The sequence below is a fragment of the Budorcas taxicolor genome, chromosome 7 (assembly GCF_023091745.1).
Source record: "Budorcas taxicolor isolate Tak-1 chromosome 7, Takin1.1, whole genome shotgun sequence".
NCBI classification, from domain to species: domain Eukaryota; kingdom Metazoa; phylum Chordata; class Mammalia; order Artiodactyla; family Bovidae; genus Budorcas; species Budorcas taxicolor.
Window position 1 is genome coordinate 51,196,505 of NC_068916.1, and position 26,838 is coordinate 51,223,342.

The following is a 26,838-nucleotide window of genomic DNA, read 5'->3' on the forward strand; positions in this document are numbered from 1 at the left end:
GTTTTTTTATTTAAGTTAAAAAAAAAATTGGCTGCGCTGGGTCTTTGATGCAGCACACAGGCTCTTTGTTGCTTCCCCTGGTCTTTATCTGGTTGTGGCGAGTAGGGGCTGCTCTTTAGTTGTGGTGCATGGGCTTCATATTGTGGTGGCTTCTCTTGTTGTGGAGCACAGGCTCCAGGGTGTGAGGGCTTCAGTAGTTGCAGCACTTGGGCTCAGTAGTTGCAGCACTTGGGCTTAGTAGTTGCAGTGCATGGGCTTAGTTGCCCCTCAGCCTGTGGTATCCTAGTTCCCCGACCAGGGATTGAACCCGTGTCCTCTGCGTTGGCAGGTGGATTCCTAACCCCTGGACCACCAGGGAAATCCTGAGACAATTAAGATTTTACAGAGAGTAGGACAGAAAAGTATGAGAATTGAGTACCTTTTGGCACAAATTGGCGCAAATGTATTCAAGTCATTTTTGTGTCTAGTTATGTATAACTCATTCTGAGAACTTAAGATTTTCCCCACAAGTGTTACAGATATTTAAAATTTGATCTTTGGGGTCAGAAGCTAAATATAAAATGCCTAAAACTATGTTTAAAAATTTAAGTGGATTCTAACTAGGGAAAAAAAATTGTAATTATATGAGGTAATAGATGTTAACTTATTGTGGTAATAATTTCATAATATATACTGTTAGTGATCATTCCCATTCCTCTTTTGCCGGCTCTTCAGGAAATCACCAATCTTCTTTGTCTGTTTGGGCTTGCCTGTGCTGGACATTTCATATAAACGAATTTGTACAATATGTGACTTTTTGCATCTGACTTGTTCATGCTAAGCACATGAACTTGGCTGAATAAAATTTGATTGTATGGATATTATTATTTTGTTTATCAGTTTACTGGTTAACATATGGGTGGTTTCCACTTTTTGTTTACTATGCTTTATGCAAATATGAATGACTGTGTACAAAGGTTTGTATGAACATGTACATTTCAATCTTCTTAGGTGTATACATAGAAGTGGAATTGCTAGGTCATATGGTAATTCTGTGTTTAATTTTTGAAGAACTGCCAAACATTGTCCCACAGGCACTTCATCACTTATGCTTCTACTAACAATGTACAAAGGACCTTATATTTTTGAGAGTAGATCATTCTTCACTTTCTAAATGCATCTTCAAGTCCATTTTTTAATTTCATTTCCTTACTCCCCACCTACATGTCTGACCACCTGTGCAATTCTGTGCAGCCTTCAAAGCCTAGCTCAGATTCTACTTTTGCAAAGTCTTCTTAGAGTACTGGGGCTGGAAGTGATTTCTGTCTCTTTAATACATATAGTTTTACCATTTATTTCTCTTGGAGGCCTTTTGTGACAGTTGTTGGTGTCTGACATTTCTTCTACCACATTTTTGTATTCTCATAGTAGTTTGTATAAAACAGGACTTCAGTAAATATTGGAGAATGAATGGGAGAAAATTGGAAATCCTTATTTTGGATTTTTAAAATGTTACATGATAGATGTAATCTGTATTTATCTTTGTAATATGTGTAATGGTGTATGAGACCAGTGCTTTTATAAAATAGGCATATTAGCATCTAAATACTGTTTTTAATAAATTTCAGAATTTGTAATGGTGGTTTTAATTATCCTTACAACTGCAGATGTATGTATCTAAAAATATGTAATAATTTCTTGTGCTTGCAACAAGCTTGCTCTTGTATGAGCAGTTACCTTTCAAATCACTTGAAAACTGATAGTATACATTTATCTGTTGGCTTTGATTAGAATGACATCTTTGTCTATAATTATGTATTAAAGAAGTTGTATAAAACACAGTACATGGCTCAGTGTTATTGGATATGATGTTAAAGATTTACTTTATTTAAAGCACATCATTGGATAATAAAATATATCAACATCATTTTAACTTTACTATCTTTATTAGGATATCTTTATTTGGTATCCTTTGTGAAAATTGATCACTAACTAGTCAAATATTCCAAATAATGTAATCAAAATACTGTGGTACTTTGTTTATGAATTTGTTAGGTAGTATCTATTGCTTAATGTCTAAGAGTCGCACGGCCTGTGTTTGAAAAGTGACTTTGCCATTTATTAGCTATGCAGCCTTGGAGAAGTACTTAACCTTTCTGTTCCTGTTTTTCAGTCTACAAGTATGTTAACCTGCCTGGTTAGACATATTTACATATTATAGACCTATATAGGTATATAAATATGTATTCATGATTATATATACATGAGTACTCATGATATTCTTTGCATACATATACATACATACTTTTTGCAAAATAAAGATTGTACTCTTAAATCTTGTGGTTTTCATTTAATTTTATGACTTGTGCCATTAAACATGCTTCAAAAATATTATTCTTAATGACTGCATAGTGGTCCATCCTGTGAATGTACAAAATGTACTTAACAAATCCCCTATTGTTTTTTTCCTGTTATTTTTGGAATTAGTTAATGCTGCAGTGAACATCCCTGCGCATTTTTTTCTAGCATTCAGATAATTTTTTAAAGATGGAAGTGTTATTCGCTCAGTCGTGTCAGACTCTGCGATCCCATGGACTGCAGACCCCCAGGCTCCTCTGTCCATGGGATTTCCCAGGCAAGAATACTGGAGGGGCTTGCCGTTTGCTTTTTCGGAGTGTCTTCCTGACCCAGGGATTGAACTCAGGTCTCCCGCATTGCGGGGTGGATTCTTTTCTTTTTTTGACTGTGCTGGGTCTTTGATGCTGTACAGGCTTTTCTCCAGTTGTGGTGAGCGGGGTCTACTCGCTAGTTGCCGCGGGCTCGGACTTATTGTGGCTTCTTTTGTTGTGGAGCATGGGCTGTAGAGCGCGCAGCTTCCATTGTTGTTGCTTGCATGCTCTAGAGCACCGGCTCTAGTTAGTTGTGGCGAAAGGGCTTAGTTGCTCAGCGGCATGTGGGATCTTCCCAGACCAGGGATTAAAGCCGTATTTCCAGCACTGGCAGGCAGATTCTATACCACTGAATCTACCAGGGAAGCCCAGGTAGATTCTTAGAGATTTCTTTAAATGAAATTACTGGATCAGAGAAGTGCTTTTTAAAGCATTTTGATTCATTTTTCCAAATTGCTTCCCAGAAAGGTTGTACATATTTTATTTGGTAAGAAAATTTAGAATTAATTTAAAATGATAGGATTGCATGTTTATTTTTATAAGTTAATTTTACTTATGCTATTCATTCAACAAAGTTGTATTGAATAACTACCATATACAAGATACTCATAGGCTCAGAGGATAGAGCAGTGAACAAATGGCTATGATTCCTAACCTAATAAAGTTTTCCTGTCTAGAGTACTTAAGATATTTGACAGTGGATTAAATATTATTTTCTTTAGTGTAAGAGTCAGAATTGACTATATTGATTGGAAAAGAGGAGAAACTATACCTCAATGACCTGTTTATGCTATCTAGTCTTTTTACCATCTAGTCCTGTATATGTCTTCCTAGGGGCTGTGTTGATGTACTTGTTTCATTTAAAAAATGCTGCTTTTCAGGCTCTGGTGGGCACAGAAGATTCATTGCTCTCCAGGAAACTTGAAGCTGGTGTGTCTGAAGATAAGCAGATAGTCAGGAGGCTCCCTAAAAGTCCCTCCCCATAATCTCCTGTTTTTGCAGTAATTTATTTGGTTGTGTTTAAATTCCAAATCAGAAGTCCTATGACCTTCAATTACAGTATTATAACTATATTAAGATCAGCTTTATGAATATTGCATCTTTAATTCATAAACAGGTTGAATCATTTATTTTGGACCAAGAAGATTTGGATAACCCAGTGCTTAAAACAACATCAGAGATATTCTTATCAAGCACTGCAGAAGGAGCAGACTTACGCACTGTGGATCCAGAGACACAGGCACGACTAGAAGCCTTGCTGGAAGCAGCAGGTACTTTCTTTTTTCTTTTCTCTTTCTCATCTCTTTAAAAGACTCCAGAGAACTCCCTGGTGGTCATGGTTGGGACTCCACACTTCTACTGCCAAGGGCCCGGATTCCATTCCTGATGGGGGAACTAAGATCCTGTGAGCAGCAAAAAAAAAAAAAAAAAAAAGACTCCATCTCTATTCAAAGATATACAAGATTATCACCAAATTATATACTATATAAAGTTTGAAGTCTGTAAAACGTTTTTTTTAAATTTCCTAAAGAAGATTTTCACATTTTATGTTTAAAAAATTCTTGCTTGAAAGTTCTCAATGAGTGATTTCTAGGCTCAGCACTAACTTTTTTTTAAAATTGAAGTATAGTTGATTTACAGTGTTTTGTTAGTTTCAGGTATACAGCAAAGTGATTCAGTCATATATATATATGTATTCTTTTCCATTATGGTTTACTGCATGACATTGAATATAGTTCTCTGCTATACAATAACACTAGCATTTTTAAAGTATTAGATAAGTAGCTAGTTATTAAGGAAAACTTATTAACAGTTATATTATAAAATTAAAATGTATGAGGTAAATTGAATCCATCAAATTATGAGTCTTTTAGCTAATTTAGGGAACTGTACATATGATTACTGACTTTAGTCTGTAACTTAATTGTAGATTGCTTTTTTTTACTTAGAAGACATTTAAATAAAAATTGAACACAAAATTGGACCAGAATTTACCAAACTGTCAATTGCTTGTTTTGAAGCAACAGAAAAGAAAACTCTGTGATAAGCATGCTTTCTCAAAGTAATATATACTTCCATAATAAATAACTATTTTATATTCTAAAACCTTCTCACAATTTGCCTAACAAAATTTCCATCACACCGTAATGAAAGCCTTTCATTTCCTAAAATTGTTTTAAGAGGGAAGTTGTCTTTTTCTAATCTTTGTATATTACTTTTGAGATATGTTTACTTTGTATGATATTCCCTTCTTTTATTGTTGTTCAGTTGCTCAGTTGTGTCTGACTCTTTGCGACCCCATGGACTGCAGCACTCTAGGCTTCCGTGTCCTTCACTATCTCCTGGAGGTTGCTCAGACTCTTGTCCACTGAGTCGATGATGCCATCCAATCTCATCCCTAGATTTATTTATTTAATGTAAATACATGTATACATTACACATGCATAAGAATTTAATCTAGAAGAATTGACAGGTGTTTTTTCCTTTTCTTTTGGCTCCAGTGTCTTTGTTGTGTCTCCTAGGCTCTTCATTGCTGCATAGGGGCTTCTGTCTTGTTGTGAAACAAGGGCTCTAGAGTACCTGGGCTCAATAGTTGTGATACCCTACATGTGGGATCTTAGTCCCCCCACCAGGGATCAAACTCTCATTTCCTGCGTTGTAAGGCAGATTCTTAACTGCTAGATCATCAGGGAAGTCCCTATCAAATGTTTTTTAAAATATACTGTGGAAGCCCTGTCTAAGTCAGTTGCTTAATGAATACTTTCTTTTTGTGCATTAGTATTTTCATTTGTTTTTTTGGACATTGCATGAGCCTGTAACATTTAAGAGGAATTTTTAGACTTATGTTTGTTTTCAATTATGAGAATGTGTTAAATATTACTAGACTTCTAAAGATAGATTTTTTCTTTATAAATATATTAAAAAAATTTTTTTATTTTTTAATGAAAGATAATTGCTTCACAGATTTTGTAAACATCAACATGAATCAGTCATAGGTATACATGTGTCCCCTCTCTCTTGAACCTCCCTCTCATTTCTCTCCCCATCCCACCCCTCTAGGTTGATATAGAGCCCCTGTTTGAATTCCCTGAGACATACAGCAAATTACCATTGGCTATGTATTTTAAATATGGTAATATAAGTTTCCATGTTACTCTCTCCATGCATCCCACCCTCTCCTTCCTCCCCCAGCCCTATGTCAATAAGTCTGTTCTCCATGTCTGTTTCTCCATTGCTGCCCTCCAAATAAATTCATCTGTACCATCTTTCTAGATTCCATATATATGTGTTAATATAAGACATTCATTTTTCTCTTCCTGACTTACTTCACTCTGTATAGTAGGCTCTAGGTTCATCCACCTCATTAGAACTGACTCAGATGTGTTCCTTTTCATGGCCAAGTAATATTCCACTGTGTATATGTACCACAACTTCTTTATCCATTTATCTGTCAATGGACATCTAGGTTGCTTCCACGTTCTCACTGTTGTACATAGTGCTTCAGTGAACACTGGGACACCTGTTTCTTTTTCAATTTTGGTTTCCTCAGGGCATGCCTAGAAGTGGGATTGCTCAGTCATATGGTGGTTTTATCCCTAGTTTTTAAGGAATCTCCATACTGTCTTTCATAGTGGCTGAATCAATTTGCATTCCCACCAACGTTGCAAGAGGGTTCCCTTTTCTCCACACTCTCTCCAGCATTTATTGTATGTAGACTTTTCGATGATGGCCATTCTGACCAGTGTGAGGTGATATCTCATTGTAATTTTGATTTGCATTTCTCTAATAATGAGCGATGTTGAGCATCTTTTCATGTGTTTGTTAGCCATCTACCTGTGTATCTTCTTTGGAGAAATGTCTGTTGAGGTCTTTTTCCTACTTTTTGATTGGGTTGTTTTTTTTCTGGTATTGAGTTGTATGAGCTGCTCGTATATTTTTGAAATCAATCCTTTATCAGTTGTTGCATTTGCTATTATTTTCTTTCAGTCTAAGGATGTCTTTTCACCTTGTTTATAGTTTCCTTTGCTGTACAGAAGCTTTTAAGTTTAATTAGGTCCCACTTGATGACTTTTGTTTTTATTTCCATTACTCTAGGAGGTGGGTCAGAGACTCTTGCTTTGATTTATATCATCAAATGTTCTGCCTGTGTTTTCCTCTAAGAGTTTTATAGTTTCTGGTCTTACATGTAGGTCTAAAATTATGAAATGCTTCATAAATTTGCATGTCATCCTTGCACAAGGGCCATGCTAATTTTTTTGGTATTGTTCCAATTTTAGTGTATGTGCTGCTGAAGTGAGCACTAAAGACAGAATTCTTGACACTATTTTAACTGAAAAAAAAAAGTTGAGAATATTTTTTACTTTAAGCTTCTTTGAGAATTAAGGCCATTTCAAGAAGAATTTTTAAAAATTCTTTTCTAAATTATAAATGTAATATGTAATACAAAATCACATGGACCAGACACTTGTATAACTCAATGAAACTATGAGCCATGCTGTATAGGGTTACCCAAGACAGATGGGTCATGGTGGAGAGTTCTGACAAAATGTGTTCCACTGGAGAAGGGAATGGCAAATACTTCAGTAGTCTTGCCTTGATGACCTCATGAACAGTATGAAAAGGCAAAAATATAGAACTCCCCAGGTCGGTAGGTGCCCAGTATGCTACTGGAGATCAGCGTAGAAATAACTCCAGAAAGAATGAAGAGATGGAGCCAGAGTAAAAACAACACCCAGTTGTGGATGTGACTGGTGATGGAAGCAAGTTCTGATGCTGTAAAGAGCAATATTGCTTAGGAACCTGGAATGTTAGGTCCATGAATCAAGGCAAATTGGAAATGGTCAAACAGGAGATGGCAAGAGTGAATGTTGACATTTTAGGAATCAGAGAACTAAACTGGACTGGAATGGGTGAATTTAACTCAGATGACCATTATATCTACTACTGTGGTCAAGAATCCCTTAGAAGAATTAGAGTAGCCATCATAGTCCAAAAAAGAGTCCAAAATGTAGTACTTGGATGCAATCTCAAAAACGACACAATGATCTCTGTTAGTTTCCAAGGCAAACCATTCAGTATCACGGTAATCCAAGTCTATATATACCCCAACCAGTAACACTGAAGAAGCTGAAGTTGAATGGCTCTATGAAGACCTACAAGATGTTCTAGAACTCACACCCAAAAAAGATGTCTTTTTCTTTATGGGGGACTGGAATGCAAAAGTAGGAAGTCAAGAAACACCTGGAGTAACAGGCATATTTGGCTTTGGAGTACAGAATGAAGTAGGGAAGAGGCTAATAGAGCTTTGCCAAGAGAACGCACTGGTCATAGCAAACACCGTCTTCCAACAACACAAGAGAAGACTCTACACATGGACATCATCAGATGGTCAATACCGAAATCAGATTGATTGTATTCTTTGTAGCCAAAGATGGAGAAGCTCTATACAGTCAGCAAAAACAAGACTGGGAGCTAGCTGACTGTGGCTCAGATCATGAACTCTTTATTGCCCAATTCAGACTTAAATTGAAGAAAGTAGGGAAAACCACTAGACCATTCAGGTTTGACCTAAATCAAATCCCTAATGATTATACAGTAGAAGTGAGAAATAGATTTAAGGGACTAGACCTGATAGACAGAGTGCCTGATGAACTATGGACGGAGGTTCGTGACATTGTGCAGGAGAAAGGGATCAAGACCATCCCCAAGAAAAAGAAATGCAGAAAAGCAAAGTGTCTGTCTTAGGAGGCCTTACCAATAGCCGTGAAAAGAAGAGAAGTGAAATGCAAAGTAGAAAATGAAAGATATACCCATTTGAATGCAGAGTTCCAAAGAATAGCAAGGAGAGATAGGAAAGCCTTCCTCAGTGATCAGTGCAAAGAAATAGAGGAAAACAATAGAATGGGAAAGACTAGAGATCTCTTCAAGAAAATTAGAAATACTAATGGAACATTTCATGCAAAGATGGGCTCAATAAAGGGCAGAAATGGTATGGACCTAACAGAAGCAGAAGATATTAAGAAGAAATGGCAAGAATACACAGAAAAACTGTACAAAAAAGATGTTCATGACCCAGATAATCATGATGGTGTGACCATTCATCTAAAGCCAGACATCCTGAAATGTGAAGTCAAGTGGGCCTTAGAAAGCATCACTACGAACAAAGCTAGTGGAGGTGATGGAATTCCAGTTGAGCTATTTCAAATCCTAAAAGATGATGCTGTGACAGTGGTGCACTCAATATGCCAGCAAATTTGGAAAACTCGGCAGTGGCCACAGGACTGGAAAAGGTCAGTTTTCATTCCAGTGCCAAAGAAAGGCAATGCCAAAGAATGCTCAAACTACCTCACAATTGCCTTCATCTCACAGGCTAGTAAAGTAATGCTCAAAATTCTCCAAGCCAGGCTTCAGCAATACGTGAACCGTGAACTTCCAGGTGGAACCAGAGATCAAATTGCCAATATCCGCTGGATCATGGAAAAAGCAAGAGAGTTCCAGAAAAACATCTATTTCTGCTTTATTGACTATGCCAAAGCCTTTGACTGTGTGGATCACAATAAACCATGGGAGATTCTGAAAGAGACGGGAATACCAGACAACCTGACCTTCCTCTTGAGAAATCTGTATGCAGGTGAGGAAGCAACAGTTAGAGCTGGACATGGAATAACAGACTGGTTCCAAATAGGAAAAGGAGTACGTCAAGGCTGTATATTGTCACCCTGCTTATTTAACTTATATGCAGGGTACATCATGAGAAACGCTGGGCTGGAGGAAGCACAAGCTGGAATCAAGATTGTTGAGAGAAATGTCAGTAACCTCAGATATGCAGATGACACCATCCTTATGGCAGAAAGTGAAGAACTAAAGAGAATCTTTGATGAAAGAGGAGAGTGAAAATTGTGGCTTAAAGCTCAACATTCAGAAAACGAAGATCATGGCATCTGGTCCCATCACTTCATGGCAAATAGATGGGGAAACAGTGGAAACAGTGTCAGACTTTATTTTTCTGGGCTCCAAAATCACCGCAGATGGTGATTGCAGCAATGAAATTAAAAGACACTCCTTGGAAGGAAAATTATGACCAATCTAGACAGCATATTAAAAAGCAGAGACATTCCTTTGCCAACAAAGGTCCATCTAGTCAAGGCTATGGTTTTGCCAGTGGTCATGTATGGATGTGAAAGTTGGACTGTGAAGAAAGCTGAGTGCCGAAGAATTGATGCTTTTGAACTGTGGTGTTGGAGAAGACTCTTGAGAGTCCCTTGGACTGCAAGGAGATCCAGCCAGTCCATCCTAAGGGAAATCAGTCCTGAATATTCATTGGAAGGACTGATGTTGAAGCTGAAACTCTTAATACTTTGGCCACCTGATGCGAAGAGCTAAGTCATTCGAAAAGACCCTGATGCTGGGAAAGATTGAAGGCAGGAGGAGAAGGGGAAGACAAAGGATGAGGTGGTTGGATGGCATCACCAACTCAATGGACATGAGTTTGAGTAAGTCTGGCAGTTGGTGTTGGGCAGGGAGGCCTGGCGTGCTGCAGTCCATGGGGTTGCAAAGAGTAGGACACGACTGAACAACTGAACTGACTGAAAACAGAATGAGATGTATTAATTTGATTGAAAAGTTTTATATATACTTGTCACTATTTACATATACTTTCAGACTTTTACTTGTAGTTTTATAAATATACATGTATATTTGAATGTACATGGTTTTTTTTTAAGTTAAATAGATTCATATTAACAAATTATAATTTTCCTTTTTTCACTTTCCTTTTTTGGACTTCCCTGTTGGCTCAGATGGTAAAGTGTCTGCCTACAGTGCAGGAGACCCGGGTTTGATCCCTGGGTCAGGAAGATCCCCTGGAGAAGGAAATGGCAACCCACTCCAGTATTCTTGCCTGGAAAATCCCGTGGACGGAGGAGCCTGGTAGGCTATAGTCCATGGGGTCACAAATAGTCAGACATGGCTGAGTGACTTCACTTTTTTTCGGTTAATTTATTGTGTTCATCCTTCTATAACATGATATGTTGATATTTTTAGGTTATTTCCAATTTTTTTATATCACAAATACTTCTATAGTTTATATCCATATATATCTATAACTTTTCTTGCTTGTGCAAGTATCTTCATAGGACACAGTTTTAGAAAGTGATACTGCTAGGTCAGAGGATATTTTTGCATTCAAAATTTTGATAACATTTATCAATAGAAATGTCAACTTTATGTCAGTATACCCTCCTATCAGCTGTTTGAAAGGGCCTCACACCTTTGTTCTCTTGGTCAATTTCATAGTTTGTGTTCAGTAGTTCTTTATAAATGATGTAAATTAATTGTGTGTTTATTTTCCAGTTTTTATTTTGCCTTAATTTTATTTATGGTGCCTTTAATTATATAGAAATTTTTATTGAAAATAAACATGTTTAATATCACATTTACTAATTTTTTACTTTATAGCTTTCATGATTTGGTTTCATGCTTAGAAAATCCTCCTTAACATCAGCAATAGAAGAATACCTACATAGTATAATAGTACTTTTCAGATTTCATTTAAGTCTACCAGGTTTTTATTTTTGTTAATGGTATGAATTTGAGATCTTATATAATTTTCAAATAGCCAACTTCTGAACAGTGTTTAGGAAATAAGCTCTCTTATCTCCATTGATTTGAAGTGTCACCTTTGTCATATATTGAGTTCACAAATAATCCAGGATCTTGGGGGCTCTATTATATATCCTTGATAGAATTATTTTTCTGTACAGGTGTCATACTATCATACTGTTTTAATTGGAGAGCATCACAATGTCTATTTTTTCTCTTATTGTGCAATTTTTCCCTTTTTTTCTATAAATTTTTATTGGCTATTTTCCTCTCATTTTCAGCAATAACAGGTGGTGATATTATCAACAAAATTTTCTGTTACTGACTCCTCACTGAATCTAGAGAAAAAGATTTATTGGCAGCCTAGAGCAACCAGATTGTGAGCTCTGTAAGGACATGAGCTAGGTTTTAATCCTTTCTGTCTGGTACATTTAAAAGCACATAATAAATGTAAAACATGATAATTTATTTTAATTTACCATGTTTACCCAGAAAATGGTTCTAGGTGGCTATTGAATCAAAGGAAGAAACTGTTGGATTGTTTGTTGTAATATTAAAGAATATCTCCTTCATTACTACTAAAAATATCAATAGATAGTTAGGATCTTATACTTTAGATCTGATGCTGTAATTATACTTTGATAGAAATCTCATCCATTTTTTTACAGTAATCATTAAGTTATATTTGGAGTTAGGTAGAGGACAAATTAGTGTTATGTGAATTGTAAAGATGAAAAGACTAAAACATAGGTAGTTATGAATGGCCTTTTGACGTTAGTGACAAAATTGAAATTGTCAGCCTTACACATGCATTTTGCCCTAGATAATAGTGTTTAGAAATGTAATTACAATTTATGCTTCTTCTTTCCCTGCACCATCTAATTGATGCACACTGAAGGAATTGGCAAATTGTCAACTGCTGATGGTAAAGCCTTTGCAGATCCTGAGGTACTCCGAAGACTGACATCCTCAGTAAGTTGTGCACTGGATGAAGCTGCCGCTGCACTGACACGGATGAGGGCGGAAAACAGTCACAATGCAGGACAAGTTGACACGTATGTGTTTAATGACTTCTGCTGAGTATTCAATTCTGTATCTGATTTTCATTTCTAATGAAGTTACTTACTCCAAAGGTTATAGTTGAAACTCTAAACTGACCGCCTGAGTAATAATAAATGAAATGGATTGCTAATGCAGTAATCTAGGTTCTTGCTACTCAGATATGGTGCTTGGAACTAGCAGCATCAGCATAACCTGAGAATTTATTAGAAATGTAGAATTTCAGACCCCACTTGGATCTACTGAATCAGAATCTACATTTTAACAAGGAACATGGGATGTTTGTATGCACATTAAAGTTAGAGACTCACAGATTTTGTTAGTCATTCTGCAATAAAAATTTTATTCAGATTTTCATCTTTTATTACCTCTACTCACCTCACTATTACCGAGTAAAATTTTAAATTTGAAATAAATATGTCTTTGGGAATCATAACATTAGTTTAAAAACTTGTGCATCTAATGCTTTATACAGTTTATTTAAAACTTAATATGACATGACAGTATGTTAGGACATTTTGAAAGATAAAAATGACAGCTGTTTTCACATTTACTTATTGCTTTCTAGCTCAGTCCACATAGATGAAAAATTAGTATGCAAATAAGTGTTCAAATAACTTTTTTCTTACAATATCAGCATTTTTCTTTGTATGCCTAACTGTATATATTTAATACAACTCATTATCATAGGACCTTGAGTTTTTCTGTGTTGGTTTGTTTTCAGTCGCAGTCTGGCAGAAGCTTGTTCTGATGGGGATGTGAATGCTGTTCGTAAACTGCTAGATGAAGGCAGAAGTGTAAATGAACATACTGAAGAAGGAGAAAGCCTGCTGTGTTTGGCTTGTTCAGCTGGGTATTATGAATTAGCACAAGTAAGCAGAAGTAATTTTTAGTGATCAGAATTGTGGAAGATTTTGATGTTTTATTTATTTTTATCATTAATAAAAAATCATTATTAGAGACCAGGGTCTTTCCTTTTTGGCAGTAGGCTAAATAGAAACTGATACATAATTAATTTTTGTTTTCTGTGCATGCAACTTGGCATGGTCCATTTTTCTGCCACTTTCAAAAATAGTCCTAATAAATGAGAGACACATAGGGTTAAAAAGGAAAGGAAAATAAACCACAGAGAGATAATATTAATAATAGTAAATTTTAAACTTGCCATTAGAAATAATATACAATTATAATGAAAAATGTTGATTTACTTTCATTCCATCTGGATTATCCCAATTCTTTTTAGTTGTTTTTTTTTTTTTTCTGTTAGAGCAATATTGGGAAATAGCCATGTGTTTACCAGTTAGTTTTTGTGTTGTGACTAGGTTTGCTGTTACCTTGCTAGATAATCCTAAGCATAATACAATATTTTTGACAGTAGCAGTTAAATTTTATAATTGGATGGTTATATGATTACCTGTTTTACTTAAAGATAATATGTAATGGTATTGTAAAATATAAAGTCTAACCAATGTTTTGAGCAGTGAACACTAGCATATTTTCCCCAAAGGTGATTATTTTTATTTTTACTTGTCTCTATTCTAAAAGAGTACCTTCCCAGATTCAGTATATTACCTAGAGTACTATTAATTTTAAGAATTGACATTTTCTCTCCGTGTGCCTATGTGTTTTAAAGGTATTGCTTGCTATGCATGCTAATGTTGAAGACAGAGGCAATAAAGGAGATATAACTCCCCTGATGGCAGCATCCAGTGGAGGTTATTTAGATATTGTGAAATTGTTACTTCTTCATGATGCAGATGTCAACTCACAGTCTGCAACAGGTATGTCGAAAGTGATGAGTTCATTTGAAGAAAATAAATTGATATGAGTAACTATAACCTGAGAGATAAAAAATTTGATTCCTAGGGATAGTTGGTTGTAAATATACAGAAAAATTGTAGCCATTATTTAGAATCTCTGAGTAAAGTATAGATTAATTTGTTATCTTCAGAAGTCTTTGAAATACTCTTACATTCTGTTTGATCAGGATTGACAGTTTTTCTTCTGGGGACAGTTTCTTTGCCACAATGATATATAATGTTTAAAGAGACAAATTTATGAACTGTATCTTTCACAATTCTTTGTCTCATTTAAATACCAACTACCTTGTATATATTAACCTGAGAGTCAAAACCTTATAGAGTTTTTATGTCAAGTGTACAGAATGCATTTACTAATAAGGTATTTTCCTGGCAACATGAAAGCTACTCTAGTAAGGTTCTTTATAACTCTTGGTCATATGTCTTGAGTTACAGTAAATATGCATTTAGTAATGAGATTCCTAAATCTCAAGCAAGCACATGGTTTAAAAAACAGTTTCAATAATGAAAGCATATCAGTGTTCCATTAAGTGACATTTGAGTATATGTTAGCATACTTAAATAAATGTTAAATGCAACTTGCTGCTTGCTGCTAAGTCAGTTCAGTCATGTCCGACTCTGTGCAACCCCATATACGGCAGCCCACCAGGCTCCCCGGTCCCTGGGATTCTCCAGGCAAGGACACTGGAGTGGGTTGCCATTTCCTTCTCCAATGCAACCTAATTTATTTTTAAATGACCAGGACTTCTTAGAAGGGATTGTAGGTCACTTTGCTGACCACTTTGCCATGGTTGTAGTAAAAGTAATATCCTTAATGTCTGAGACTGTTAAAACAGTTGAATTCTGAACAACTTTGGCTTTGAAATGAGTTTTCTTGCTGAACCTTTAAAACAGTGTTCTTCAGTGTCATACTATTGGGTAGTTAAACCATTTCCCTACTCCCTTTAATAATAAAAGTCCTCAAAACAAATCAAGAAAGAAATAAGTGGCAGATCAAAGACTAATGACCTTTTAAATACATTTTTATTTTGAAGGAGTTAAGCTGAGGGAGATTTATTTTTGTCTCCTTGGGTCTCATAAATGTAGGCTAAACATATATTTCAGAAAGAAAATGTATGTAGAACAATGAATTGTCTTATGAATAAATGTAATAAGATAAAGGAAGTAAAAGAAAATTAAGAAATGAATACACGTAGAAAATGTTAAGTGTTTCTAAGTTGTATAGTGTTGTAAGAAAAAACAATACTTTGAGTGATGTATTAGAATATTTTATTTTAAAATATATTGAAGTAATTTTTCAAGATGACAATCTTATTTTACAAGCTAAGGAAATATGAAGAGAGGTAAATTGGCCCATTTTTAATAAACCTTTTAATTAGTGATAAAATTCAGATGATGCTTCTAACCAACACAATGAAAAGCTTGAGATAATAATTCTAGTGGTTTATGTAAGGTAACTGAAGTAATAGAACTAGAGCAGTAGTATAATAGGAATTGTATCAGTTTTATCATAATTTTTAATTTCTTTTTGTTAGGCAACACTGCATTAACTTATGCCTGTGCTGGAGGATTTGTTGATATTGTGAAAGTGCTACTTAATGAAGGCGCAAATATAGAAGATCATAATGAAAATGGACACACCCCCTTAATGGAAGCAGCCAGTGCAGGTCATGTGGAAGTTGCAAGAGTTCTTCTAGATCATGGGGCAGGCATCAACACTCACTCTAATGAATTCAAAGAAAGTGCTCTTACACTTGCATGCTACAAAGGTACTTTATAAATGTATATATGTTTACAGAGTTTTTTATAGTAACTTTGAATATTTAAATATTTGGATACTGTGTATGAGTTAATTTTTTATTGTTTATACTTTCCCTGTGCTATAAAATTATCTAGCTTCTAAGACATTATATAGAAAGTCCATTTTAGCCTATATTTCCTATAGTATAGTTTCATAGTATATGTTTTCTTATTATTTTAATTCAAAATTTACTCAACTAGCTGTAAAGTCAACCAGAATTCTTAGCACAGACTTAGAGGGTTTCCATTCTTTAATAACTTTTGTTTTATATGATTTTTCCAATCTTTATTTCAAAAATAATACACACTCAAATAATAATAGTCACATGATATATAAATCCTAAAAAACAGAATAGTGTAAAGAAATTTTACAATGACATATAATGTTACCATCTAAATATTTAAAAAGCATATAAACAATATTTTAGTATAGTTACTTCCAGTGTGTTTTTTAGGTATATTTATAAACAAATGTATACACACTTGACTCTTACAACATGGGTTTGAATTGCAGAGGTTCACTTACATATGGATTTTTTTCAATAAATATGTACTGTAGTACTAAACAGTTCAAAGCTGGTTGAATCCTTGGATATGGAACCATGGATACAGAGGGCCAACTGTGATGTGGATTTTTGACTGTACCCTAACCCTCCACATTGTCCACAGGTCAAAATGTATATATACATTTTAAAAACTAAATGGTCATACTCTTACACTGTTTTATAGTCTGCTTATTTTATTTAGCAATACATCACGAACACTTCCCCATCTCAATAAGTACTTTTGTAGTACAACTTTTGATATTCACATGGTATTTCACTATTTTAATTAGAAGTAGATTTGGCTGCTTTCGTTACAAAACCTAAATTAATAATGATTTGAACAAAAGAGAAACTTATTCTCATTTATATAAAACAATTCTGGGAATTCTCTGACAGTCCAGTGGTTAGGACTCCATGCTTTCACTGCCGAGTGCCAAGTTTGATCCCTGGTGGGAGAGCTAGGATCCTGCAAGTGGCATGGATTAAAAAAAATTTTTTTAAGGTACAAAAATAGGCTATCTAGAACTAGAAAGGCAGTTCGTTTTTATTAAGATATGAGCATTCTGGTTTTCTGCTCCACCATCCTAGTATGTGGTTTCTATTTTCAAGGTTACCTATTATCTATGCTCAAAGATGGTAGCTAGGGCTCCAGCAATCCATATTCTAGGAAGGATGCAGGGGGTAAGGGCAAAATGAGGAATGCCTTCCAACTTAGTAAGCTACCTTTAAGGAGTCTTCCTAGAAGTTCTGCCTTGTAAGTCCCTCCTACATCTCATTGGCTACACATAGCAGCAAGAGAGGCTAGAAAATGTAGTCTTTTAGTCAGGCATGTTGCCACTGAGATGAAATCAGGATGAAAATGAAAGAATGGATATTAGGTAGGGAATTAGCAATCTCTGCCAAATACATCAAATGGATGCACCATAACTGCCTATTGTTGGACACTTGAATTGTTCCCAGTTTTTCACTATTATTAAAAACACTGTGATAACATCCTTGTGCAGACATCTTTGCCTAATCTCTGATTATTTCCTTAGGATAAATTCCTGGAAGTGGAATTGCTGGGTCAAAGGGTATGGACATTTTTAAGGCTTTTGATACATATTGCCAAATTGCCTTCTAGAAAGGTTGAACCAATTTACACTCCCACCAGCAATGTTTGAGAGTGCCCTTTACCCCACCCTACACCCTCACCAACACTGGGTATTATCATTCTTTTTAATATTTGCCATTTTGATAGTAAAAAATGGTGTCTCATTTTAATTTGCATTTGTTTAGTAGGAAGGTTTAATATATTTTTCATCAATTTAATATTCATTTTCATTTCTTTTTTTTGAATTGCCATTTCATGTCCTTCATCCATTTTTCTACTGGAGTGTTTGTCTTTTTCTTATTGACTATTAAGGCTTTTTATATACTAAATGTGTCAAGAAGGTTGAAATTATTTTAAATGGAGTTTTCTGTGCCTGCTCATTGCCACAGTGAGTTTATGGTTATTAAGGCTTTTTTTCCGAAAAATATGATCCAAACATACTTTACTTGGCATTCTGTTTTATTTCAGTGTTTTGATTTATAGTTTATATAGATTAAATCAAAGTATAAGTATTACCATTTTATTGCCTTACCTAGCTTGAATTAATGTGCTTTGGACTAATTTGATCTTTAAAACCTAGATAAGACCTTGATGAGAGCCTGCTTACTATTTTGGATTGGCTTTGTAGAATTGTTGTTGATTTATTGAATGCAAAATAAGTTATAAGTTTTTGTATAGACATCTGAAAGAAAAATATTTCCCATTTTAATACTTATATATTAAATTGATAGTTCTTGAGAAATATAGTTTTAAAATTTGTTTTTTTCTTTTTTTAAGGCCATTTGGACATGGTTCGCTTTCTGCTTGATGCTGGTGCAGATCAAGAGCACAAAACAGATGAGATGCACACTGCCTTAATGGAGGCTTGCATGGTAATTTTAAATTGCATTTGAGATTATATGGGACGAAAGAGTCATATGTATTTAAGCCTTTAAGAATTATTTCTAGTTTTTGGAAAAATTATTATGAGATGGTGAGGAATCTGAAAATTTTGTACGTTATTAGAGGCTGAAGGGGGTGTGTGCAGTGTTTTGCTTTTCATAGTAAATCTATTAATGTAGGAAATCATATGAAAGGCAGGGTTAGCTATGTTATTTCCAGCACACTCATGTACTTTTATTTTCTTTCCAGCTTTTTCATCATAGTAAAATACACATATCAGAAATCTAATTAAGAGGATTACCACCACCATACTGTTTTCTCTGGCAGTATAGCTTCTAGAGAAACGTCTATTCAAATCCTTTGCCCGTTCTTGAATTAGCTTGTTTTTTGTTGATGAATATTAGAAGTTCTTTATATTGTCTGGATCTTAATTCCTTATCAGATATATATGATAAGTATTTTCTCTCATTTCATGGACTGCCCTTTTACTCTGTTCATAGTGTCCTTCTGTGCACAAAGGTTGTGCTTCTGTTGGTTTGTTTTTCAAAAGTCCATTTCATCTATTTTTGTTGTTGTTTCTTATGCCTTTGATACCATATCCAAGAAGTCATTGCCAAATCCAGTTTCATGAAGCATTAGTCCTATGTTTTCTTCTAAAAGTTTTATAGTTTGAGTTCTTTTATTTAGGTTTTTAATCCATTTTGAGTAAATTTATATATGATATTAGGTTAAGTGTTAAATTTCATGCTTAGGCATGTGACCATCTGGTTTTCCCAGCATCGAAGTTAGAAAGACTGACTTTTCCCATTTGAATCATCTTGACATTCTTTTCAAAAATTATTTGACTATACATGCAAGGTTTATTTCTAGTCTCTCTATTCTGTTTCATTGGCCTGTATGTTTGTCTTTAAGTCAGAACCACAAAGTTGTAATTATTGTAGCTTTGTTTAAGTTTTGACATCAGGAAGTATGAGTCCTCCAGCTTTGTTTTTCTTTTTCAAGTTGGTTTTGGCTATTCAGGCTTCCTTTAGATTGCATATGAACTTAATGATGAGCCTTCAATTTTTGGTTTCACTGATTTTTCTCTGTTTTTCTATTCTTTTTAAATTTTATTTATTTTTGGCTGTGCTGAGTATTCATTGCTGCACACAGGTAGTATAGTAGTTGTTTTGAAGTTCTTTTATCTTGTATATCTGATTCAATTCTGGGTCAATTTTTATTATTTTATGTCTTGAGGTCAATCACCTTTTCTTGCTTCTTGATATGTCTAATTGTTTTTTATTGGGAGTCATATGCTGTAGATGATCCCTTTTCAAGGCTCTGGATTATCCTGTCCTTCTTTTAAGACTATTAAATTCTGTTCTGTCAGATACTTAAATTACCAGTGAATCACCCTGATCCTATTGAGGCTTGATTTCAGCATCACTTTTACTCCTAGTCCTTAACTCTTTGGTCCTAGAGATGTTCTCTCTTTGTTTAGGCTTTATTTCCTTGGGCCATGATTTGGAAGATGCCTAAAGAGAAAAAGTTAGAGTGAATGTAGCACTTATCTCATATGCTTCCTTCTTTCAGTGATTATAACTCTAACCCTAGCTTGGTTGCTGTCCAGTGCCTCTAATAGTTTTATCCCAATTTTTATAGTTTATGATAGGAGGGTAAGGCCAATCCCAGCTACTGCTCAATGGCTAAGACTGAATTCTTAGAATTAAAAAAAAATTAATAATGATATTAGGCCTTTAAGAGTAGATTATTCTTATATTTATTTATTTATTTTTGGTTGCTCTGGGTCTTCAGCGCTGCACGGGCTTTTTCTCTAGTTGAGGCAAGTAGGAGCTACTCTGTAGTTGCAGTGCATGGGCTTCTCATTGTCGTGGCTTCTCTTATTGCAGAACATGGGCTCTAGGGCACGCTGGCTTCAGTACTTGTGGCTCCTCGGCTCTAGAGCACAAGCTCAGTAGTTGTGGCACACGGCCTTAGTTGCTCTGTGGCATGTGGGATCTTCCCAGACTAGGGATCAAACCCATGTCTGCTGCTTTGGCAGGTGGATTCTTGACCACTGAGCCATCAAGGAAGCCCAAGAGTTGATTGTTCTTAGTACATTGTTAGATGCCCAGGGGCCTGGGGGAGGTTGGAGGAGGAATGAGGACTTAGTGTTTAATGGGGACAGAATTTCATTTTAGGAAATTGAAAAATTTGGGAGATGGATGATGATGACAGTTGCATAACAATGTGAATGTATTTAGTGCTGCTGAACTGTACAGTTAAATATGGTCAAATTTTTTTTGTTTAAAGAGTGGATGATTCTTTTTAAATTTTATTTTCATATTCTTTTTTCCTTTGTTAGAAATAATACTGTTCATTAATATTTAAAAAGTTCTTAGCACAATTTCTCTGTTAAGGTCTGTACTCTAGATATGTTAGCAGAATATACAAAGAATCTTCAAAAATTAAATTCATACAAAACAGTTTCTTGGGAACCTAAAGAAGCTGGGTGCAATAGTAGTTCCCTGATTTGTGGGCACTTATAAACCCTTATTTTCTTTTAAATTAGGTATATATTTCAGATACTAAATAACTCAATATAGGAATTTGGTAAAAATGTGTTTTATTTTAATGTGACGTATTTGTTCATATTAAAGCTAAAGTGATTATAACTAACTTATACAGTTAAGTATAATAAAACTCTAGATAGATACTGAAACCTAATATTTAAGGTTTCTTTCATTAGTTCTTCAGTAGAAGGGTTTCCCAACCTTATAAAACCTTATTTTTCTACTCTGTTTACTTTTCGTTAGCAATATTTGGGTCATTTTTTAAAAATAAAGAACAACATACCAGCTCTATCTTTATTTGCCACAGGAGTTAAGACCCATAAAATTTTGAAGCAAAGAGTTTGAAACTAAAGAAATGTATTTATGATGATAAAGGGGTAGAATGGATACCTCCATGAGAATATTTTGTTAATTGCCTATCTATGCAGATAGGCTCATGGTAAAATTATTTACAAGTGAGTAATTTTTTCATCTTTGTAAAATTCTTTGCCTTTTTACAACAAACTAGTGATGAGAAAAAATATAAGATAGTATCAGTCCACAGGGATTTACCTTGGTGATATAATCCCAAGTGATAATGACTTCACAGAATTTGTTGTTATTTTTTCTCAGTCTTTGTTTCTTAAATAGATCTAACACAATTTCTACACTTAAACATGACGCTTAAGTTTGAGGCTATAGCTATATTTGACCCTGGCTGTAGTATAAATAGTAATTATTTTATTTTGAGTTACTGATGACTATGGATTTAATAGTTTTTTGAACTTCAGAGAATGTAGAAATTAAAAATTATTTGAAATTGTAACTGTATGTACCAAGGCTGATTCTTACGGAAAATTTTGGGCTTACTCTAAAGTAAGGTAAAATAATTTTAATGGACTTTTGATAAGACATTTCAAAACTTCTCAGATGGGTATGATAATACATATGCATCTAAGCTGCCTCTCCTTTTCTTCCCTCCTGTCTTTCCACGATCTGTTGCTTTTCTTCTCCCACTTAAAAAATATCAAGACAAAAATTCCTTTCTTCTTGTTTTACTTCTGAAAATCTGCAGGATGGACATGTAGAGGTAGCACGTTTGCTTTTGGATAGTGGTGCTCAAGTGAATATGCCTGCAGATTCATTCGAGTCGCCGTTAACTCTGGCTGCCTGTGGAGGACATGTTGAATTGGCAGCTCTGCTTATTGAAAGGGGAGCAAATCTTGAAGAAGTTAATGATGAAGGATATACTCCTTTGATGGAAGCTGCTCGGGAGGGACATGAAGAGATGGTGGCACTACTCTTAGCACAAGGTAAAATAGTTCTACTTCTTTAATTAAAAAAATCAATCTCCTTTGAATTTTTGTGTCAGTATCACTGAAGTTTATTACAACTAAGATATTGTTTGCATTGATGATAAAATAAGTTTTCAACACCCTGGGTAGAACACCAGAAACAGAAAAAATAAGAGATAATTATCAGAAATCAGAACACTTTATTGTAAATGTTTTGTAACTATAGTTTTATCTATTTTTATGATTTCCCCAGGAGCAAATATAAATGCTCAGACAGAAGAAACCCAAGAAACTGCTCTGACGTTGGCTTGCTGTGGAGGTTTTTCTGAAGTTGCAGACTTCCTGATTAAGGCAGGGGCTGACATAGAACTCGGCTGCTCCACACCTCTGATGGAGGCTTCTCAGGAAGGACACCTGGAGTTGGTTAAATACTTACTGGCTGCTGGTATGTGGCTTTAAAAACGCCTTTTAGAGAAAGAATTTTATATTGCTTTCATAACTTTAACAATTAACTCTATTTTTTTCATTTCTACAAAGGTTGAAAAACAGCTCCATAATTTAACTCTCGTCTTAGGCTTTTTAATCTCCAAAAATGTCTTAAAAAAAAAAAGTTTTATAAAGTAGTTAATGTTTGCTTAGTGATGGTAAGACTTCCCATTGACCTTCTCTTTCCATTGAATGATTTGTAGTTTCTGAAGGGGAGAAATTAACTCCTTCTATAGTCTTTCAGTAAGAGAATATAGGGATGACATAGAGGTTATAATTTGATAACTTCTATAACTTTTGATAATGTCATTTCTTGACATTTCTTACTTATCAAAAAAAAAAGAATGAAAAAGTGGAAATTTTTTTTTGGCAGAAACATTTTTGGTCTTTATATAAAATAATTTGTGCTTTATATATTGTGAAGCAGTAGTAAGAAATCAGTGTTTTTACATATAGTTTTCTTGATAGAGCAAGTTAAGAATATATCAAAAAATTGATCCAGGCAGATGTAAGCCTTTATATTTCCTTTGAAAGTAATATAGATTTTTTTAATCCATGTCTAATAAATTATTTAAAACTTGATGTGTAAGGAAATTAATGTATAAAGGGAAATGAAATATTAGCAAAACTTTATTGATCCTTTTTGGGCTTTCACTGTTAATTTGATTATAACCAGCAACAATTTTTCCTTTGAATTATTATTAAAGTAATTTATTAATCCAGGTCATTAATGGTGTGAATGATTGTTTAGATTTTGAACCATTGCACAAACCAACCATACAAGCTGACCTCTTCCTTGGCTCAAAAATTATTATTTGCTATAGATAGTATATGTAGGTATATTATTCAGTTACTATTCTCTCATTATTTTCTATAATTGTCTGTGTCCTATTCAAGAGTCTTTCTTCACCAGTCTTCATTCTTCCCACATCCCTCTAAGTAGTCATGGTATTGTTAAGGGACTTTTAAAAAAAGGAATAAATAATGTTAACTAAGAAATCACTGGATATCAGACATTTTGCTCAGCTCATGTGTTCTCTCTATTAATTACCTTTGGCCACTGGTCTGTTAAGAAGTAGTACACACATCTTACAGATACAGAAACTAATGTACAATCATGTTTCATAGCTTCTCTAAGCAAATCAAGCTAATAAGTGACAGGGCCAATATTCAAACTTAGAGCTCCTGACACTGTCTTTTCTATCATGTCACCATTAATTCTCACATTTGGCTACTTTTGCTAATTTGAAGTGGGTAGTTTATGAAACTGTCTCGTGGCTTGAGAATCACTTTTTATGTAATCATATGTAATCATAAAAAGTATTCATAAAATTGTCTCAGAAGAAACTAAATCTACTGCCGGTATGATTTCTGAAAATTGATATTTTTTGTATTTTTTGGTTTAGCATCTCTTTTATTTCTTAGAGTATATCTTACTGGGGATATATAGACAGACTATTATAGTTTTTAGTTGTTTGGTATAATTTCTTTATGGCTAAAAGCATTTTTTCAAAGCATTTTTAAAGGAAAATTAGGATTCTTAAAATATATTCTGATGTTTTCATATTTAGAGTTTATGAGTTTCACCAACTTATAAAATCAAATTATCTAATATAATTTTAAAATTCACAGAATAAATGTGTAATTTTTTTTGCTTGCCAGGTGCTAATGTTCATGCTACAACAGCAACAGGAGACACGGCTTTAACCTACGCTTGTGAAAATGGACACACAGATGTTGCAGATGTTTTACTTCAAGCAGGGGCCGATTTAGTAAGAGATTTTAAATTTCATATATTTTTGTATGAATGTTAATTCCTTTATTTTTAACATTTAGAAAACACCAGTAAAGCAGATCAATAGTTTGCATGCTTTATATAAAATAACTTGAAAATCTGGCTACTTGTTCTTAGTTGTTGCATTTATTAAATGTATTTGAAAATAATTTTTAAAAGGGCATACTGTTTTTTTCTAGGTAAAACCATTTATTTCTTTCTTCCTCTCACCCCAGTCCCATTTAACATTCCTGAACCTTTTAAACTGCCCTGTATGGATATATAAATGCAATGATATGTTTATAGAATAGAATAACCTTTCAAATCACTGAGTGATTTTATGTTTTTCTGATTAGTTAGACATTTAAAATAAAACTACTGTCATCTTCCTAACAACATTATTAGAGCATTTCATTCTTTTTCTATTCTTTCAATATCTTCTATTTTGGCTTTTTAAAGTTTCAAATTAGATGGCAGGTTCATAAGTGTAATAATCTTTAAAACAATGGAAAATTGTAAAATAATATCCTCTTGAAGAAGGTTTATGCTTCTTGCTGAAATGTTTGCTTTTTGTGAGAGTATTTTAAACTGCTTTCTGGAGTTTCTTCCACAATTCCTTTATTTATTTCTTAAAAATCCATGTGAGGCACACATAGTTATAAATGTTGTAGACAATCAACTTTACTAATTTCCCTCATATAGAGAAAACTTCCTAAGTATTGTCTTTTAATCCATTTCTTGTAACAGCAGTTCCTCCCAGAATCCCTCAGAACATTGTAGAAAATAATTACTAACTAAAATAAGAATATAGTGTAATTATGCTATTTGTTCATCATGATTTCTACTACTACTAAATATGGTAATGATAACACTGGCATTCATTCTCATTAATGAGGTTCTGCCAGTTAGAATTTCTAAGAGGTGTAATTTTTGTGTTTGAAAATTATAATAGGTATGTTAAATAGATCTTAATCTTCTGCTTTGGGTCATCTATAAAAATTAAGAATTGAAGTATTTGATCACTTGAAATAAATAGGATAGAGCATAAAATCTTAGATACTATAAGCAAATTTAATATTCTTATCCTCTGAATTCTTATAAAATTCATTGTTCTTCCATTTTTCCATAGCAAAGTCACTTCCTTAACTTATTTGCTAGGAGTTCTTCTAAACATATTAAATAGAAAAAAGAAAAATTACTTATTAAATGCAGTATAAAGTATAGCAAAACTTACTGATTTTAAAAATTTGTTATGAAATATTTTTAAATGTCTTATAGTCTTCTGTAATTAGGTCAGTGGCTTGTGATGAAAGTTCCTTAGAAGAATTTCATTAAACAAGCAGATAGATTTTCATTTGTCATATTGTTTTACATTCAAAATATAAGATTAAAGATGGCTTAGATACATATTTATCTTAAGTACAGAGCTAATGCTGTTATTCTAACATAATTGTTTTCTATTTTGTAAACCATCTTTGTATTCATATTTATATGTAACTATAATTAAATTATAATTTCCAGCTGTATGTTCTATCATAATCTTTTCCTTATTGCTACATATTCTCTATGTTTGTAACTTGTCCATAATATTCCATCAATTTGATGAGCCATCATCATTCATTTATTATTGAACTTTTACTTTTTATATCTCACTGTTGTAAATTATTAGATCTAATAATTTCATGTACATAACTTTTTCCTTTTTTCTACTTTTGAATTATTTCATATATAATTTTCCATTGGAAAAAAAAAAGATTCCTGTTTCCTGCTTTTGCTGTCTAGGGAAAGATATTTCAATTTTAATGTTATTTTCCTGATTGTAAAAAGCAATTCTTGTTCTTTATAGAAAATGTGGAAACTATGGAAAAGTATAGTTAGTTTGATATTTTAAACCTATAAATAATTTCCAGATTTACTATAAGCCAGAGGTGAGCAATAAACGACCTACTGAAAAACAAGAAGTGCAGGCAGATCAGTCCTTGAATCCTGAGGAAAAAATGACTGATAATTCTTGCTAACTGGACCTAAAAAGGCAGCATCTTTCTTGTCCTTTGTTCTTTTCTGTCATCTCCTAATGTCTGTTTAGGACTGTGGGTTGGAATTGGAAAAACTCTATACTCCCATTGCATAGAGTAAGTTGTTTAACATTTCTGAATCCCATAGATGTGTTCTCGATGTCTAGGTTTGGTATTTCTTTAAGGTAAATAGTTGTTTTTTGAGAATCTTCATTTTGTGGGTAATTATTTTAACCTTCAGTTTTAAATAAGAACTCACAAGTCAGTCTTTGAAACACAATCTGGACTA

At 34.0% G+C, this 26,838-nt stretch overlaps 1 protein-coding gene and 1 non-coding gene across 3 annotated transcripts in view; one reads left to right on the forward strand and one right to left on the reverse strand.

Annotated features, from left to right (window-relative positions):
• The window catches only part of ANKHD1 (ankyrin repeat and KH domain containing 1), a 106,076-nt gene that overhangs the window by 24,041 nt on the left and 55,197 nt on the right, over nucleotides 1–26,838 (forward strand). For both annotated transcript variants that reach the window (XM_052643233.1, XM_052643235.1), the window contains exons 2-10: nucleotides 3,766–3,919; nucleotides 12,148–12,304; nucleotides 13,033–13,180; nucleotides 13,942–14,089; nucleotides 15,664–15,897; nucleotides 18,344–18,438; nucleotides 22,055–22,292; nucleotides 22,528–22,719; nucleotides 24,423–24,532. In XM_052643233.1, coding sequence (XP_052499193.1) covers nucleotides 3,766–3,919; nucleotides 12,148–12,304; nucleotides 13,033–13,180; nucleotides 13,942–14,089; nucleotides 15,664–15,897; nucleotides 18,344–18,438; nucleotides 22,055–22,292; nucleotides 22,528–22,719; nucleotides 24,423–24,532 — 1,476 coding nt within the window. The remainder of the gene's footprint in view (nucleotides 1–3,765; nucleotides 3,920–12,147; nucleotides 12,305–13,032; nucleotides 13,181–13,941; nucleotides 14,090–15,663; nucleotides 15,898–18,343; nucleotides 18,439–22,054; nucleotides 22,293–22,527; nucleotides 22,720–24,422; nucleotides 24,533–26,838) is intronic.
• On the reverse strand, nucleotides 6,843–6,949 carry LOC128051869 (U6 spliceosomal RNA). The gene has a single exon (XR_008199787.1). It is a non-coding gene; the product is annotated as a U6 spliceosomal RNA (small nuclear RNA).